This window comes from Talpa occidentalis, unplaced genomic scaffold, assembly GCF_014898055.3.
Source record: "Talpa occidentalis isolate TD23 unplaced genomic scaffold, MPIMG_talOcc4v2.1 talOcc4.1405, whole genome shotgun sequence".
In the NCBI taxonomy this organism is placed as follows: domain Eukaryota; kingdom Metazoa; phylum Chordata; class Mammalia; order Eulipotyphla; family Talpidae; genus Talpa; species Talpa occidentalis.
In genome coordinates, this window is record NW_023601440.1 from 1 (window position 1) to 16,520 (window position 16,520).

At 41.3% G+C, this 16,520-nt stretch overlaps 1 protein-coding gene across 1 annotated transcript; it reads right to left on the bottom strand.

The window, feature by feature from the left end:
- Positions 1-17: 17 nt before the first annotated feature.
- On the bottom strand, positions 18-14,644 carry LOC119245483 (U4/U6.U5 tri-snRNP-associated protein 2-like). The gene is made up of 6 exons (XM_037511564.1): positions 14,351-14,644; positions 10,633-10,702; positions 6,782-6,876; positions 5,240-5,376; positions 3,685-3,837; positions 18-296 (listed from the first exon to the last, which is right to left on the bottom strand). Exons 1-6 carry the CDS (start codon positions 14,616-14,618, stop codon positions 18-20), a joined length of 1,002 nt encoding a protein of 333 aa, XP_037367461.1. The 5' UTR covers positions 14,619-14,644.
- Positions 14,645-16,520: the final 1,876 nt, after the last annotated feature.

The window sequence follows — 16,520 nt, forward strand, 5'->3', positions numbered from 1 at the left end:
AGAAAAAAATTTGTTCATTAAACTAGTTTTGTTGCCCTGAAGTCAAAAAACATCAATCCTTGTTCCTTACCTTGCTTGGTAATCTGGAAAGTCTTCTTGCTGCAAAGAACAACAGCCTGAAGCATCTCATGGGGAGAAACATGTGCCTTGAAATTCCGAGGGTTCCAGAGCTTTCTCATAAGTTCTCCAAAACGCTGTACCAGCAAGAACATGATATCCCCTGGTGGACGCTTGATGTTCTTGTAATTGTCCTCTTCCAGGAAGTAGTTCCGGAGAGGAGGAACATTAGACAGAGCCTGGAAGTCAAACAGTGGATTAATCCAAAGCTCCTTTGCAGGACCTCTGGGAACCAAGCTCTTCCAACTGAGGTTCTTTCAGAACTGTGGGCTGTGTTGGCGTGTAAGAGTCAGAAATAAACACTCTTAGTGAACCCCACCCAGGTCACAGTACAGAAACATCCTTCATATTGGGTTTCACACACAGACCAGTTCTGCAGACACTTTGCTGATGTGGACATGGCAAAGGAGTTTGTAAAAAGGCATGCAAATCCCTATCCACTGAGCAATTTATTTAACAATTTCCTTTGTTGGCTCTATTTAGGATTATGACTAGATTTGGATTCAAAAAGAATTAAAGGCTAGAAACCTAATATTCTTTCTTCATTGTCTATTTGACTGGGACAATCAGTCTATCTGACTGGGACAGATAGTTTCTACAGACCCCAGTTCCCCCATCTATCAACAGCATATTAAAATAATATGAAAATCATCTTAATAAAAGTTGTGTTTTCCTCAAGTGTGGTATGGAGCTATAGCAAAAAAAAAAAAAAACTTCTGTATATAAAAATGAATGTACTGTTAAGATGGAAAATGGACAAAAAGTTTAGAACAAAAATAAATAAATAAATTTTACCTCGATCAGCAAAAAGACAAAAACTAGTCGTGTAAGTTCAGGATAGAATACGTGTTCCTCATTCTGGACTATAAAATTGGGAGGGGAACTACAGAACAGATCATAGATAAATGCCCAATCACCCCAGAAGTCCTTCCTAACCAATTCCCGAATCCTTACCAGCTTTGTGCTTCGAGCACAACTTTCTTTTGCAAGGCTATCCATTAAAAAGGAGGATAAAAGTGTTTATGAAATACAATGAACCCAGGCATCTCTGGGGAAGGCAACTCGGAACCATTGCACTGATTAGGAAAGCCCCTACAAGCTTATTTCAGCTAAAGAAACAATTGCTTCTTAGAAAATAACTGCCTTAAAAAAAGTTATTCTCAAAAGGAAAAAAATATGGACAGTTTATCCTACTTTTTAGTTATCCAGGCTGTAGAGAGAGGCTGCTCTCTGGCTTCACCAACATCACAACAGTAGGTGTCCTTAGAGAGAAGTAATCCAGTTTCCAGATGGAACATTCAATCCTTTTTAGTGGAAGCATCATCACAGAGGGTTTGCTCATTTGCTTGTTTTTATAAACAAACTTCGTATAAAACTAAAACCCATCAATAAGACTAAGATTAACTGCCCTGACCAGATTCAAATGTTATCTGTCCCATCTGTAACAATCTTAATAAAGTCATAAGATGGGCCTCCCCTGGTGGTGCAGGCGGTTGAGCGCCGTGCTGTGGATCTGTCCGTAGCCTCTGCAGCACCTGTTTGATCCCAGCCAGGCGGCAAGGGTCCCACATGGTGCGGCAGACCTCTCCTGTCCCACCCAACTGCTCCCCTCAGCAGTGTATTTAAGTCAATCTGCCTGTTCTGTTCCCCACTCTGTCTCAGGTGAATCCTTTCACCCTCCCGTGGATTTGGCCTGTACCCCAGTTCTTGTATAAAATAAATGAATCTTTAAAAAAAAAAAAACAGTTATAAGATGCTGCACAAGGAACAGTTGGCCACATCTCTGTCAACCTAAGAATTAAGAATTTGACCCTTCCAGGGACTAGGTCGGACACCAAAACTAACAGATATACTTTTACAACTGTTTTCCCCAATTCCTTATTTAAAAATACATTAAAGACCAAATTAGAAGGAGGAATTATCTCTAACATATACAACAAAAAAGGTTAATACTTATTTCTTAAAGCTCAGTAAAATTAACCACCAATAGAAAAATGACAAAAGACCCAACCATACATGAAGAAATATAGTCAACTTTAGAAGTGAATTTTAAAAAGTTAAAACAGAATACCTATCAAACAGGAAAATTTTTTTTCAGTGATAATGCAAGATGAGGAACACTTGTATAACCGGTGAGTTTGTAAGTTGCTATAAACACTCTACAGCCTAGAACCTAGGCTCCAGATGCATTAATATAAGAATAATTTATAATTCGTCGGCAGAATGGATTAATACATAATCATTAAGATGCTGCTTAAGAATATTTATTGAGGGCCTCCCCGGTGGCGCAGTGGTTGAGCGCTGGGTTGCAAAGTTGCCCGCAGCCTCTGCAGCGCAGGGGCGCTGGTTCAATCCCCGGCTGCTCCCCGGCCACTGGGGGAGGGTCCCACATGGCGTGCAGACCTCTCCTGCCGCCCACTGCTCCCCTCAGCAGTGTACTTCGGTCCTTCTGCCTGCTCTGCTCCCTGATCTGGCTCTGGTGAATTCTCTCACCCTCCCGTGCTTCTGACTGTACCCAGTGTTTGTATAAATAAATAAATAAATCTTTAAAAAAAAAAATTTATTGATTTCATTGTATAACTTTAAGTAAAAATATATACACATATATACTATTACTTTGTAGACAAAAAATACAATTATATACTTTAAAAGTCATGCTATACATATGTATATATAGATATCATGCATGTAATGTATATATTTGTGTATTTTATGCATAATAAAAGGTGTCAGAGTCACAGAAAATACAAGGTTGTATGTAGGATACTCAGCCAACACTGGTAAGAGGGGTAAAAAAAAAGAGAAGTTAAATTTGATCTATCAATTTGGGAATAGCAAAATAACTCATTATATTGTCACAAGGCAGAAGGTGTTTGTGTGTATGTGTTTAGAAAAAGGTCTGGAGGTCTATATGATGTTAACTACCTCAGGACAAAGTACTAGGAAAAAAGGGAAGTTTTTACTCTTTACTTTCAACATCTCATCCCCCTAGTATTTATGCTTATTATTTTCTAAAATCAATTTTTTTATGAAGCAGAATAACTGTGTAATTTTCTTGCTTATGCTTATCAACATTTTCCAATTTTTCTATAATGTGCACATATTACTCAAGTAATTTTTTTAAAAAAGAAAACAGTGCAAGTTACAAATAGGATGACTTTGGCTTTCCACCTTTCCTAACTCAGGATTCAAGCACAGGAGCAGAATCTAGACAATGGAATGCCAGCAGATATATCTGCACCACTAAAAAAAATAAAGCATCATCTAGATATGTGTCTCTTATTTGGTAATGTCAGATCATAAGCAGATTCTATGTGACATCCCCTGGAACTCAAGAAGTTATTAGTGCAGTGGCTGGAAAAGGCTTCATCATTTGGCAGCAGCCCCTTGAACAAATACAGGAATGTTCAGCTTGGTGGGGAACGAACATTGAAGTAGAATCCTTGGTCAGATGGGGTATCTGGGAATCACTTCACTGCATTTTACCAAAAGGTAATGATTTCTTAGCTGACCTTCACAGTGTTCCCAGGTTACCACCCCTGCCCCACTGTTCCCATCTTATCCTACCTGAAGGACAGCATTGGCGTAGTCATTGGCCTTTATGTTATTCAGGCCCACAATACCAGGCAGGTAAGTGGTGCCATCATATGCCCTGGACAATTTGGCTTGCTTGTCCAAGTTTGCAATCTGCTGCTTTGTGAAAGTGGGCTTCAACACATACTGCAAAGCAAAGGAAAATTCTAAGTTGCTTTAGGCATACCCAGAATTCATAAGATAAATCTGGAATAGTAATTTCTGCCAAAAACATAAAACACTTTGATCATGAACACTTCACTACGCACCCAAAAGAACTCCCAACAATAAAGAGCAGGGTAACATAGGATAGGTCCTTTCCATATGGCTAATCCAGAAGGAAATCTGTTTAAAACAAAATCACTGAATCCTGAGTCTTTTCTCAAACTTCAGGTTGGGCCAAGTCCATGATAAACCATCAAAGCTGCAAGAGAGACTCCGAAGGCAGCAGGAATCTGAGTCTTGGTACACAGACTGAGAAATGGTACACAGGGCCAGCACCTGGCCCAAGGGCAGGTACAGAAGTGCCTCCTTACCTTTCTGCAAGACTGCAATCACATAAGATTAGAAGGCAGATCATTTCTAGAGCTGAGGGTTATCAAATCACAGGCTAGACAAAGGCTGCCACTAAAAAGCTTTAAAGCCCTGAATTTCAATTTCTCCCTCTTTAATACTGTCCATAACCACTTTAACTTCAAATATTAGTAGGCCTATACAACTTACAAAAGTAGCATAAACAGCGCTTCAAATATTCTGAACACCAAGCCTTCCTTAAAAATAAAAAGATTGGGACCTCCCCGGTGGCGCAGCGGTTGAGCGCTGGAGTGTGAAGCTGCCCGCAGCCTCTGCAGTGCCGGTTTGATCCCTGGCCGCCAGGCGAGGGTCCCACATGGTGCGCAGACCTCCCCTGCCGCCCGCTGCACCCCTCAGCAGTGTACTTCGGTCCTGCTGCCTGTTCTGCTCCCCGCTCTGGCTCTGGTGAATTCTCTCACCCTCCCGCGCCTCTGACTGTACCCAGTGCTTGTATAAATAAATTAATAAATCTTTAAAAAAAATTAAAAATGAAAAAATAAAAAGATTGGGGGCCTCCCTGGTGGTGCAAGGGGTTAAGCACATAACTGTGAAGCTATCCGCAGCCTCTGCAGCACAAGTTCGATCCCTGGCCGGCCAGGGAGCTAACCACGTGGCAAAGCAGACCTCTCCTGTCTTGCCCCCTGCTGCTCCCCTCAGCAGTGTATTTCATAGATCTGCCTGTTCTGCTCCCCATTATGTCTCTGGTGAATATTCTCACCCCTTGCACCACTGGCCAACACCCCAGTTCTTATATGCATAAATAAAAAAATAAATAAATAAATAAGCAGAAATGACAGCTAGCTTACAGACCACAGACCACAATTATGGAACCTGACCTCCTTACTCAGTTTCCCTGGTTCCTCCTCTCCACACCCAACAGACTAAGATTCTTCCCTGACTCATTGGTAGAGATATTAGGGAGACCGAAAGAACTCTGAAGAAAACCAGTGTCAAATCAGTCATCTTGGACACACACCGTGATATCCTCCAGCGAGGAATCAATGATCTCATAGTTGTCAGGAAGGCAGTAAAACTTGAGGGTGTGGAGGTTGAGGAAGACATGGTGGCTGAACTGGACGCTGTGAATGTAGGCATGAGACTTCAAACCCCGGCCTGTAGGGAAGGATAAAAAGCTGTAAGAGAAGACAGATTCCAGAAAGGCACAAATCAGGTTTGATTTTCCTTTCACTATTTTGTACTGGAATGTTAACATTGGCAAAAGCAAAGTACGATGCCATCCATGATACGAATCTCCCACAAGAACTTTCATCAAAAAAGTTAGCAAGAAAGAATAGTGCATCGGTTACTTTATTTTCTAGATGGCATAAGACGTAGGTCAGGAAAACTTATTTCATAAACCTGAATGTGAACCTTAACCATATGGAGTATGTGTATTTAAACACATACACATATACATATATGAGTTAAGTTTTATATATAACAGAAATTAGGAATATCTACATATATAATAGTACATATACACATACAAATCCTGTGACAGTCTAGCATCACTCAATCCTGATTTTCCAACTGCCCACATTTACACCAATCTTGAGCCTACATATCTTTGTTCATGTTGCCACTTCTTTCTGGAATGTCTCTCCCTTAACCCACTAAAATTCTGTTTCACCAGAGAGCCTCCCATAAACTCAATGCAAACACTACAACTAACACTGATCTTTGAGTATTTTACCCCCTATTATTCTTATTTATATTCAATACCAGAGTCTAGCAGTAACCTTTATAATCTTAGTTTGCTGATTATTTTGTGTTAACTTTGTAAGTTCCCTATAAAATCAAGGAACGTAGCTTATATTTTTCTGAAACCTCCACTATACTAAGAATTTGCTGGTTTAAATGAAGTCAAATAATAAATTTCCAGAAAAGAACAGAATTAAAGTCTTCATAGCAAAAGAATTTTCAGAAAAAGACAAAGAAAACATTAAGAGGACAGATAAGTATAGAAACAACAGGCATTCAAAAATTCAAGAGTCAAGAGATCTCCTAAAAAACCTTTCAGACAACTAATTCTTTCTCCCTTTCTTATGTATTCAGGTCCTGGCCAATTAGAGAACTGCCTACTGTTTTTTTAAGAGCATTCCCATTTCCTGGAAACAATGATAGGAATTATTAGACATGCCTCCTGACAGGACTTTATTTTCTTTAAAAAAAAAAAACTCAGGGGCCTCCCCGGTGGCGCAGCGGGTTGAGCACCACACTGTAAACTGTCCACAGCCTCTGCAGCGTGGGTTCGATTCCCAGCCAGCCAGAAGAAACCCACATGGTGTGGCAGACCTCTCCTGCCTCGCCTGCCGCTCCCCTCAGCAGTGCCTTCGGTCCGTCTGCCTGTTCTGCTCCCCGCTCTGTCTCTGATGAATTCTCTCACCCTCCCGCAGCTCTGACCTGTACCCCAGTTCTTATATAAATAAATCAATCTTTAAAAAAAAAAAATCTCAGGAGGTGGCCTGTGGTTAGTGCTGACAACTTAGAAAATTTGTAATGTTTAATATTTACTTACCCTGAAAGTACTTGCCACACACCAAACAGGCATATGCATTTATATGGGAGAGGGAGATGGAACACAGTTTCTCAAAGTCAAAGTCCAGCACACTCCTAAGAGAAGCAAAGCAAAAGAAAAAACAATAAGGACAATTTCTAGAACACCAGAGTAAAGCAGCATTGGCTTCATGTTCTTCATGCCATCCTTCACTGAATGTTTCAACAACCATATAAACCATAGGGAACAGTGACTAATCCTCACCTAGACATTTAATATAGCACTATCCCCTGTGCTCCTCCCTCCCTCTCTCTCCCTCCTCCTCCTCCCCTGCAGTATGTCTCTGGTTTATAATTGTCTGTTTTTGCTTTGTTGTGTTTTGTACTGTTGTTATTATTTTTTTTTACACTGATGTCTTATTTGGTTCCCCTATATTCCTGTTATAAGTGAAATCATCTGATTTCTTTTTTCCTTCTGGCTTATTTCACTGGGCATAATTCCTTCTAGCTCCATCCACGTTGCTGTGAATGGCATGAGTTTATCTTTTTTGATTGCTGAATAATATTCCATTGTGTATATATACATCTTCTTGATCCAGTCATCTATTTTTGGGGTGAGAGGGAGGGAGGAGCACAGGGGACTGTGGTGATGGTCAACGGGTGCCTTGGGGAAGGAAATTCTATGGGGACTCAATCTGAGGGGGTGGAGGGAAGCAAATATTGTCTAAAAAATTTTTAAAAAATGATAAATGTTAAAATTTAAAAAAAGACAGGTATAAAGCTTACTCGCTTACTGGTCAATTCATATAAACAAGGTTTATAAAAAAAAAAATAGCACTATCAATTCTCTAAGCCTCAAAGCATTTCAAGGTGTTTGTGTCAGACATGCAAAGCCAATGACCATGTTTCTTTTTAATATTTACAACCAATGAAGAATATCCCATAACAATCACTTTCTCTGAAGGGAAAGTTACCAGTAGGACTAACATATTAGGGCCCCAACAATATTCCAAATTTGAAAAGAAGACACATAAAAAGAGTGAATAAACCCTCTTATTAAAGAAAATTTTATTTTTGCCCATAGGAATAAATGGGAAGCCTAAAGAAGTTTACAGTAATAACTACAAACAGATGTACCTGTTCGAGTATATCATACTGACATATAAGTACTGGCAGAGGTAAGGATCAAAAAAACTACCCCACTGAATCCACAGGTGGTAAAGGAATTACTTCCCAAACATTAACTCTAATTAATAGGTAACAGTCTCAAAAAGCAGCATTTGTTTTTAGTATATGTAAAAATTACTAGCATAAGTAAATATTACTAGCACAGAAGAATCCAGAAACTTACACAGGCATATATATATATATATATATATATATATATATATACACAAAATATTATTGTGTAGTACAAATGAAATTTCTTTTTACTTCAGTGTATAAACTAAACTCTCTAGACACACTTCTCTTTCACTCCTCACATAAAAAATGTGAGATTTAAAGAATATTAATTCAAATATGGGAGAAATACATATATATAGCTAACAACTTAAAATACTTAAAAATATATTTATATTTGATGTGGTATGGTACCCTATATGTTTAAATTCAGTATCTGTAAGAATAAACAGCCATATCTCAAACCAAATATTCTGGCACTTCTATTTTTGTGCCACTTCCTGACCTAGTTCCCCTCCCCCACACCCCACACCACCATCCCTGCTTATATTCCCTTGACCTTTCTCCCTCCCCTCTCCCTCCTGAACTCAGAAACCTCAGTTCAGTTATCTGCTAAGTGTACAATTATGTTATTTTCTCAGTTCATAGCTCTGTTTCTTTATATGATTCATATGTGCAGTAGCCAAAATTTGTCTTTCTTTTCCAGTTTGCTTTGCTTTGCATAATCCCTTGAGTTCCTTCCATTTTGCTATAAATGGTAACTTTTCATCTTTCCTTACAGCTGAATAGTATTCCACTATGTATATATACCACATCTTTGTCCAGTTCTCTATCCATGGGCACTCAGGTTGCTTCCACTTCCTAGCTATTATAAATAATGCATCAATAAACTTGTGGAGCATATTGTTTTTTGAACTAATGACTTTGTGTTCTTAGGCTAGATACCCAAAAGTGGGATTGCTGGATTATATAATACAACCACTTTTAGTTTAAGTGCAGATTACTTTTCAAAATAGCTGCACCAATTTATATTCCCACCAACATTTATTAGGATTTCTTTCTCTACATCCTCTCCAACAAATCTGGGAAGTTTTGATGTGGCTCTGATTTGCATTTCCCATCAGGAAGTGATGATGAGTACTTTTTTCACATTACTTCTTAGTCTTCTGGATTTCCTCTTTGGAAAATCATCCTCAGATCTGCTGCCATTTTTAAACTGGGTTACTTGGGTTTTTTTTTAATTAAGTTGGATGAGTTCTTTGTAACCCTTGGATATAAACCCTTTATGTGACTATCTTCTCTCATTCAATATAGGATGTCTCTTTAATGTGCTAATATTTTTTCACTCTCTAAAAGAGCTTTTTGAGGTAGTCCCAATTGTTTGTTTTTGCTTTTATTTCCCTCACGGTAGGGGTCAAATCTCCAAAGATATCTCTATCATTCACTGACGTCATAAGACAGATTGCAAATGTTTTCTTCTATGTATTTTATTGTTGTGGGTCTTGTATCCAAATCTTAAATCCATTTTAAATTTATTGTCGTATATAGTATTTTACACACTGGACTGGCTAATGCAGGGATCACTGCCCATACATGGCTAGTGGCACTTAATTTAAAATAATTAACTTAAATAAGGGACCAGGAAAATGAATAACTATAAGAAAGTGAAAATCAAAATCAACAAAAAAACTATGAACCAGAGACATTTTTAGGGGGGTGGGGGCAGGAGGGGAGGGATTGGGGTCAGAATGGGGGGGGCTGCAATTGTATGGGGAATATAAAAATAAAATTTATTATTTAAAAAAAATAAAATTAAATAATTAAAATTAAATAAAATGTAAAATTCAGCCCTTCAAACAATATTTCAAGTGCCCAATAGCCACAAGTGGTTATGCCACAATGAACAGCCCATATAAAGAACTGCAAAGCTACCCTAGAGGACAGGTGAAAATCATCCTAAGATGCTATGTGGGATCAAAGAAAAGAATACTAGCACAAGGTAACTACCTCTGTTCTAAAATAAATTTTTTACTCTTTTTCTCTCGGCTGAATCCCAAGCACCCAGAGTAATACCTAGCACACAGTGAGTGTCCAATAAATATTTAAATTTGCTATCGTTATTTTTTTTTTTTTTTTTTTTTTTTTTTTTAGAGGCATGTTTTATTTATTTATTTGTTTGTTTGTTTTGTTATACATGCACTGGGCACAGTCAGAAGTGCGGGAGTGAGAGAATTCACCAGAGCCAGAGCAGGAGCAGAGCAGGCAGAAGGACCGAAGTACACTGCTGAGGGGAGCAGCGGGCGGCAGGAGAGGTCTGCGCGCCACGTGGGACCCTCCTCCGGTGGCCGGGGAGCAGCCGGGGATCGAACCGGCGCCGCAGAGGCTGCGGGCAGCTTCGCAACCCAGTGCTCAACCGCTGCGCCACCGGGGAGGCCCTGCTATCGTTATTTTTAAGGACACTATGTATCCCATTATTTCATCATACAAGTTCAAAACCAGCTAAAGGCTATGCTTATGCCTCCCTAGAACATGTTCTCTGAACTCTAAAGAGCAAAGTTTAATAAAACAGCAAGCATAATTTTCTTGGCATAAAGTTTTTAAAAGGATAAAAAATGTTCAACACACAGTCCAAAACTTTCTACATAGATTCTATTGTTCTTCCATTGCCTTTGGCATCTCTGTCCTACTGACCTGTTAATGGTATCCAGGTACGGGCAGTGGCGGCTCCTCCGGTCCTCGGAATCCACGCGGCCATTCTTTGCTAAAATGAAAACCATCACAAGCTTTGAAAATGACAAATCTGTGCTCAGGGTCAACTACCAGTATAAACAAACACAGAAGTAGGAAAAACTAATCAGGGTGAGCTCATATACAGGTAGCCTAGGCAACACCCAAAAAAGCCCACTAATGGAACAAGCTGCAAATTGTGAGAATATACTTAAATACACTTAACCAACAAGTTTTGTTTGCAGATTACAGAAATCCAGTGAAGCAATTTTCAAAAAGGCAAACAAGCCAATAGAAAATGAGGACTGACCCACAAACATGAGAAAAGATGCTCAATCCCATCAATCAAGGATATGCAAATTTATTTGCACAATGACATACTTAACACTTTTTTTTCATATATGGAACAATGAGAACGCTCAAGTACTGCTTACGGGTGTGTGAGCTATTATAACCTCTTAGAAAACAGTACTGCAAGATCAAACATGAAAATATGCTGACCCCTTAAACTCACCAATCTCTCGACTGACATATGCTAGATAAAGTTCTAAACACAGTAACGAGTGATGTCCATCACAAATAAAATGGAGAAATGTTTCAGTATATCTGCAGTGGACCCTTCATAGGCATGGACACCTACCTGGATGAACTTCAAAAATATGAGAAGCAAAATACTAAAAGCAAGACTACATACAACAGGGCCTCCCTGGTGTCGCAAGGGGTTAAGCACAGCACTGTGAAGCTATCCACAGCCTCTGCAGCATGAGTTCGATCACCAGCCATGCAGGTAGCAGACCTCTCCCGTCTCACCCACTGCTCCCCTCAGCAGTATATTTCAGTCAGTCTGCCTGTTCTTCTCTCCACTCTGTCTCTGGTGAGTCCTCTCCCCCGCTGCACCTCTGGCTTTCACCCCAGCTCTTGTATGCATAAATAAAATAAATCTTAAAAAACAAAAAAAGGGCCTCCCCAGTGGTGCAGTGGGTTGAGTGCAGTACTGTGAAGCTGTTCGCAGCCTCTGCAACATGTGTTCGATCCTCAGGCGGCCAGGGAGCTACCCACATGGTGCAGCAGACCTCTCCTCTCTCGCCCGCTCAGTCCGTCTGCCTGTTTTGCTCCCCTCTCTGCCTCATCCTCCCACGCCTCTGGCTTGTATAAATAAAATAAATCTTTAAAAAAGAAAAAAAAGAAAAAGACTACATACAACATGGTTTCATTTATGTAAATACAAACACCGTACTACTTAGGAGGACATATATGAGATAAAATTTGAAATGATTAGAATTCAAGAGAGTGATTACATAAGCAAGGAAGTAAGGCAGAACTAGAAAGGGGTCTATGGGAGCTTCTAAGATACTGGTTATGTACCAATTCTTGAACTAACTAGGAGACAATACTCCATGGATCTTTCATGTTTCTCAATATATTGTGACCAAAGTCACTGTCTGTCTCTAGATTACCTTATCAAGGATGTTTATATAGTGAACAGCTTTGGAATACAGAAACAGTGTTTCTTACAAAACAAAGGAGAGACAAGCCCACAGCCCATTATAAAAGATTCAGTTTCTCTAACCTCAAAGTTCCTCTCCTATAAGGCTGTCCACTATGTTTATGGAATTTCCTCAACCAGCTTTGTTGGGACTAACACCAATGCTATATTCTGGTTACTGTGATTGCTGTGATAAACTGCCTCAGACCAAATAGTCCCAAGACTGAAACACTGCTGAGGGGAACAGCAGGCGAGACAGGAGAGGTCTCCCTCTCCAGGCCAAGGATCCAACTCATGTTGCTGTTGCTAGTGATAGCTTGATAGTGCTATCATGACTACTATCAGAAGCATGATAGTCAGAGACAGACTACCATGACCATTATTATTCCTGTCTTCCATCAGCCTCCATGAAACTGTGTTAGGCTAACACCGTAGCTTGCAAATAAGGTAAAATCTCAGACCCTGCACAGTTTAAGAATGTATGTCCACACCTGTCTTTAAACTATACTCATGTATATAAACATTCAGTTCATCTTAGTACTTGTAATCTATACCATGACAAAAACATAAAAGGAAAAAGTTACAGCAACTGGGATCCTAATGAATCCCAAAGAAAAAAATCTCCTTAACACAACTACACAAAATATCTAAGGAACAATTTCTCTTCCAAAGGGAAACTTGAGGCTGACAGAGTATTTAAGTAAAGGAAATCAGCAAATATCCTGAAATTATTATTAGTCAGAGAATAATTATTGAGCATTTTCTATAAGTAAGGTACTATTCTGTGCCCAGTGTCATACAAAAATTTATCAAAGATAAACCTAACAAGAAATTTAAGAGTTAATGTAAGAGTTAATAAAATCAGGGCCTCCCTGGCAGTCGAGGGGTTAAGACTCAGCACTATCACCCCTACAGCCTGAGTTTCATCCCAGGCCAAGGAGCTAACCCACATTGCACAGCAGACCTCTCCTGTCTTGCCCACTGCTCTCCTTGGTATATTTCTGTAAATCCGCCTGTACTGCACCCCACTGTCTCTGGTGAATCCTCCTGTACCTCTGACCTACACCCCAATTCCTATATGCAAAAATAATTTTTTTTAAAATGCTATCTTCTGGGCCCCCCCGTTGGTGCAAGGGGTTAAGTCTCGGCACTACGAAGCTATCACCAGCCACAGCGACATGGGTTCAATCCCTGGCCAGGGAGCCTACACCCCAGTTCTTGTATGCATAAATAAAAAATAAATCTTTAAAAAAATGCTATCTTTCTAAAAAAAAAAAAAAAGTTAATAAATATACAGATAATTGGGACCAAATGCAAAATTACAAAAGTGTGGAGACGATAACCCCTATCTCGACAAACTCTACCCTTAGCAATTTAGCCTAGTGATTTGGTCACCTAATACTTCAATATCTCCAACTAACTCACCAGAAATCAAGTATACAGGGACATGTTCAAGTCAGGAGTTCCAAGTTCAATACAGAAAAATATGTAGTTGGGGTGAACAGGAAAAATTTTTATAAGTAGTGGAAACCTATTTAATGATTGGTAAACTATCAACAAGTTGGTATCAACAAGATCACACACTACAGAAAGGAAATCTCCATAAATCATTAGAGCAGAAAGCATCCAGTGATAAGCAGCAATGGGTGTAGTCATGGGGGAAGCAGGGAGCCCAGCCTCCCTGGTCGTTGTTAGATCTATTGAATATTGAAGTTCGTGAGTTCAGGATAACTTCCACTAATTTACGGTGCGAGACAGACGAAACCTGCTTTCCCAAAGCGCAATGACTCAGTCTCAGACAGACTAGACCGACTGCTAAAACCCAGAATAACGGGTGTACGGTGCAGGAACCCAGCGTTCAGCCTCTCAACTTTGAAAGTTCTGATCCCCAAAATTAGGGAGGAACTCACGACCCAGAGGTTTTGTGATAACTGCTGGGAGTAACCCCTCTAAATAGCACAGTGCCTGGCCCGCTTCAGGCATTCGATAAAAACAAGCTGCTGCTGTTACTATTGTTGCTTAAAACACAAATTATAACTATTGTTACTATTACAACTAGGACTATGCTCATTAAAATGCAGTCGAGTCGGAAAGCGGACTTGGACGGTGGAGTGAGTTTCTTCACGGGGGTGGGACTGCTGGAAAGAAAGAAGACGAGAGTGGAGCCAGCGCCCGGCCCGTCCTGGCCCCGCGCACCTCGCACCTCCCGCTCAGGCTCAGAGTCCTCGTCTGCCTCGCGCTCCCGCTTCACCCGCACCGAGGGGAGGACAAGCGGCGGGGCATCGCGCGCGCTGGCCGGTTCGACCTCCCGCTTCACGCGCACCGGGCTGCTCCGGGAACTCGGCGCCTCTGCCTCCCGTTCCCGATCTCGCTCCCGCTTGACGCGACCCGAGCTGCCCCGCGACTCGGACTCGCGCTTCCCGCGGGCAGAACCACGAGACTCCCGCTTGGACCGGCCAGACATCGCCACTACCGGCCGAGCAGCCCTGCGCAGGCGCCGGCCACGCTCAAGCGCGCGGCCCGCAGCCAATCAGGATCGGGGCTGTAACGGCGGCTAAGGCTCTCTACCGGTCGCCGACGGGGACAAACTACGTGGAGGAAACTTTTGCGAGCTACTGCCGCCTTCTTGGTTTCTTTGCTATAGCCTGTGCACAGAGAACGATTTGCGAGTTTACTGCCTCCTTACCCACAATTTCCGGTTTTAAACAGGCAGGATCCTTTTGCTGACTAGTGAGTTTCTGCATAAAAGAAGCTATCGGGGTACTTTTTACCCTCGAAACCAAATTTGGAGATCGTCTGCCCATTCTCCCTACCTTGGAAACTGAAGCCACTGCACAGAACTAGGCGAAACCCCCATTCATCCCCTTCATGCAGCAACTTGGAGGTTCAATCCCACTTTTAGAGGGTGTTCTTGGTAATACAGGAAAATGCAAACGTTGGGCAAGGGAGAACTTTTCAGGAAGCTGCTAAAGCACAAGACTTGGACCTGTGCTTTCCAAGACCCTTCTACAACCCTGACTCCATTGCGTTGGCTTTATAGTTCTAAAGTATTGTATAATTAACAAACAATAAACTGCTGTTTTAAAATGTGCAATTTACTAAATTCGTATGAATTGATGGATACACCCGGAAAACATCACCACGATCAGATAATAAACGTATCCACCAGCCCCAAAAGTGTCATCCTACCTGCATCATTGATAGACTTTCTATCACTTCAGATTAGTTCGCATTTTCTAGTTTTATATAAAGGGAAATACATAGCATGTCCCTTTTTTCTTTCAATCGAAGTATCTGAGTATTGTCCTAGTCGCCTTCGAGTATATCAAGTTCATTCTTTTTCATTGCTCATTGATATTCCATTGTAAGGTGAACCAGTTTGTCCCTATTCTAATCGCTGATAACTAGATAACTATTTTTGCTTTTTTAACAAGAGGACCCGAAAATGGCACTGATACCAGAATTGTCAGGCCTAGTCTCCCAGCCAGGAACGATCCCAGGCTGCAGGGCAGCGCTGAGTCCCTGCCACTAGACCCCCACGGGTTGTGTCTCACGAAGCCGCAGCAGGAACTTCACAGACGCTCAGGCAAGCAAGCAAGAAGAGGCAGGTTTGTTTAGAGAAAGAAAAAGTTTACTGAGGAGAAAAAGAACAGAAATAAAGTGGGACTCCCAGGCCAGGGAACCAGGCCTGGGAGGGGCAAGGAAGCCAAAGTGGAGTCATGTCTCAGGGAATATATACCTTCTTTCCCTCATTATTCTAAAGCTCCACCAGTCTCTCTGCAATTGGTTAGTTCTCGGCGTCTCATTTAATTTGCTACTGAGTGGGGGATCTTCACATTCCTTATCTAACAGCTTTCTCTTTCCCCATTTGTTACATCTTTATCTTTATGGCCCAGTCCTCTGGATGGACATCCCCGCATTGAAGTTAAACAGCTGCCCTTCTAAGTTGTCCATAAATTAAACCACTCTCCATTTCTCCAATCTCTGCCTCCCTTTACCACCTGAAGGAAACCAGGACCAGCGTTAACAATGTTGTCCTTGGTCCTGAGATGTTTGTTTTTCTAGTGGAATGGGTTACTTTCCCTTGGTTGTCCTTATCTCTGAAGCCTCCCTAAATTCTTCAGAGGTCCCCTCCTGCACCCTCCCTAAAACTGCCTAATTTCTAGCTTGCCCGGTGTTTCAGCACGAGTCCAGGCCTGTCAAAGGCTGGGCCCTCCCACAAAGACAGTTAAGACATCCAGCCGGTGGGCAGCTGGACAGGCAGGGACATTCGCAGAGCTGCGGCTCTGTTGGGTTCGACTGGGGGGGCCCGTCGCCCCCAGCGGAGCGAACAGCCAGGACTCTCCGTTGTGCCCACCGGCCTCGC

Bases quoted from the DNA above. Each gene is read 5' to 3' on its own strand.
- LOC119245483 (XM_037511564.1), bottom strand. From the start codon at position 14,618: ATGTCTGGCCGGTCCAAGCGGGAGTCTCGTGGTTCTGCCCGCGGGAAG. The intron at 6,877-10,632 runs GTCAGTAGGACA...TGCTTCTCTTAG, and splicing joins TACCTGGATACCATTAACAG to GAGTGTGCTGGACTTTGACT. The intron at 3,838-5,239 runs GTGTGTGTCCAA...TTTGCTTTGCAG, and splicing joins CCTCGCTGGAGGATATCACG to TATGTGTTGAAGCCCACTTT.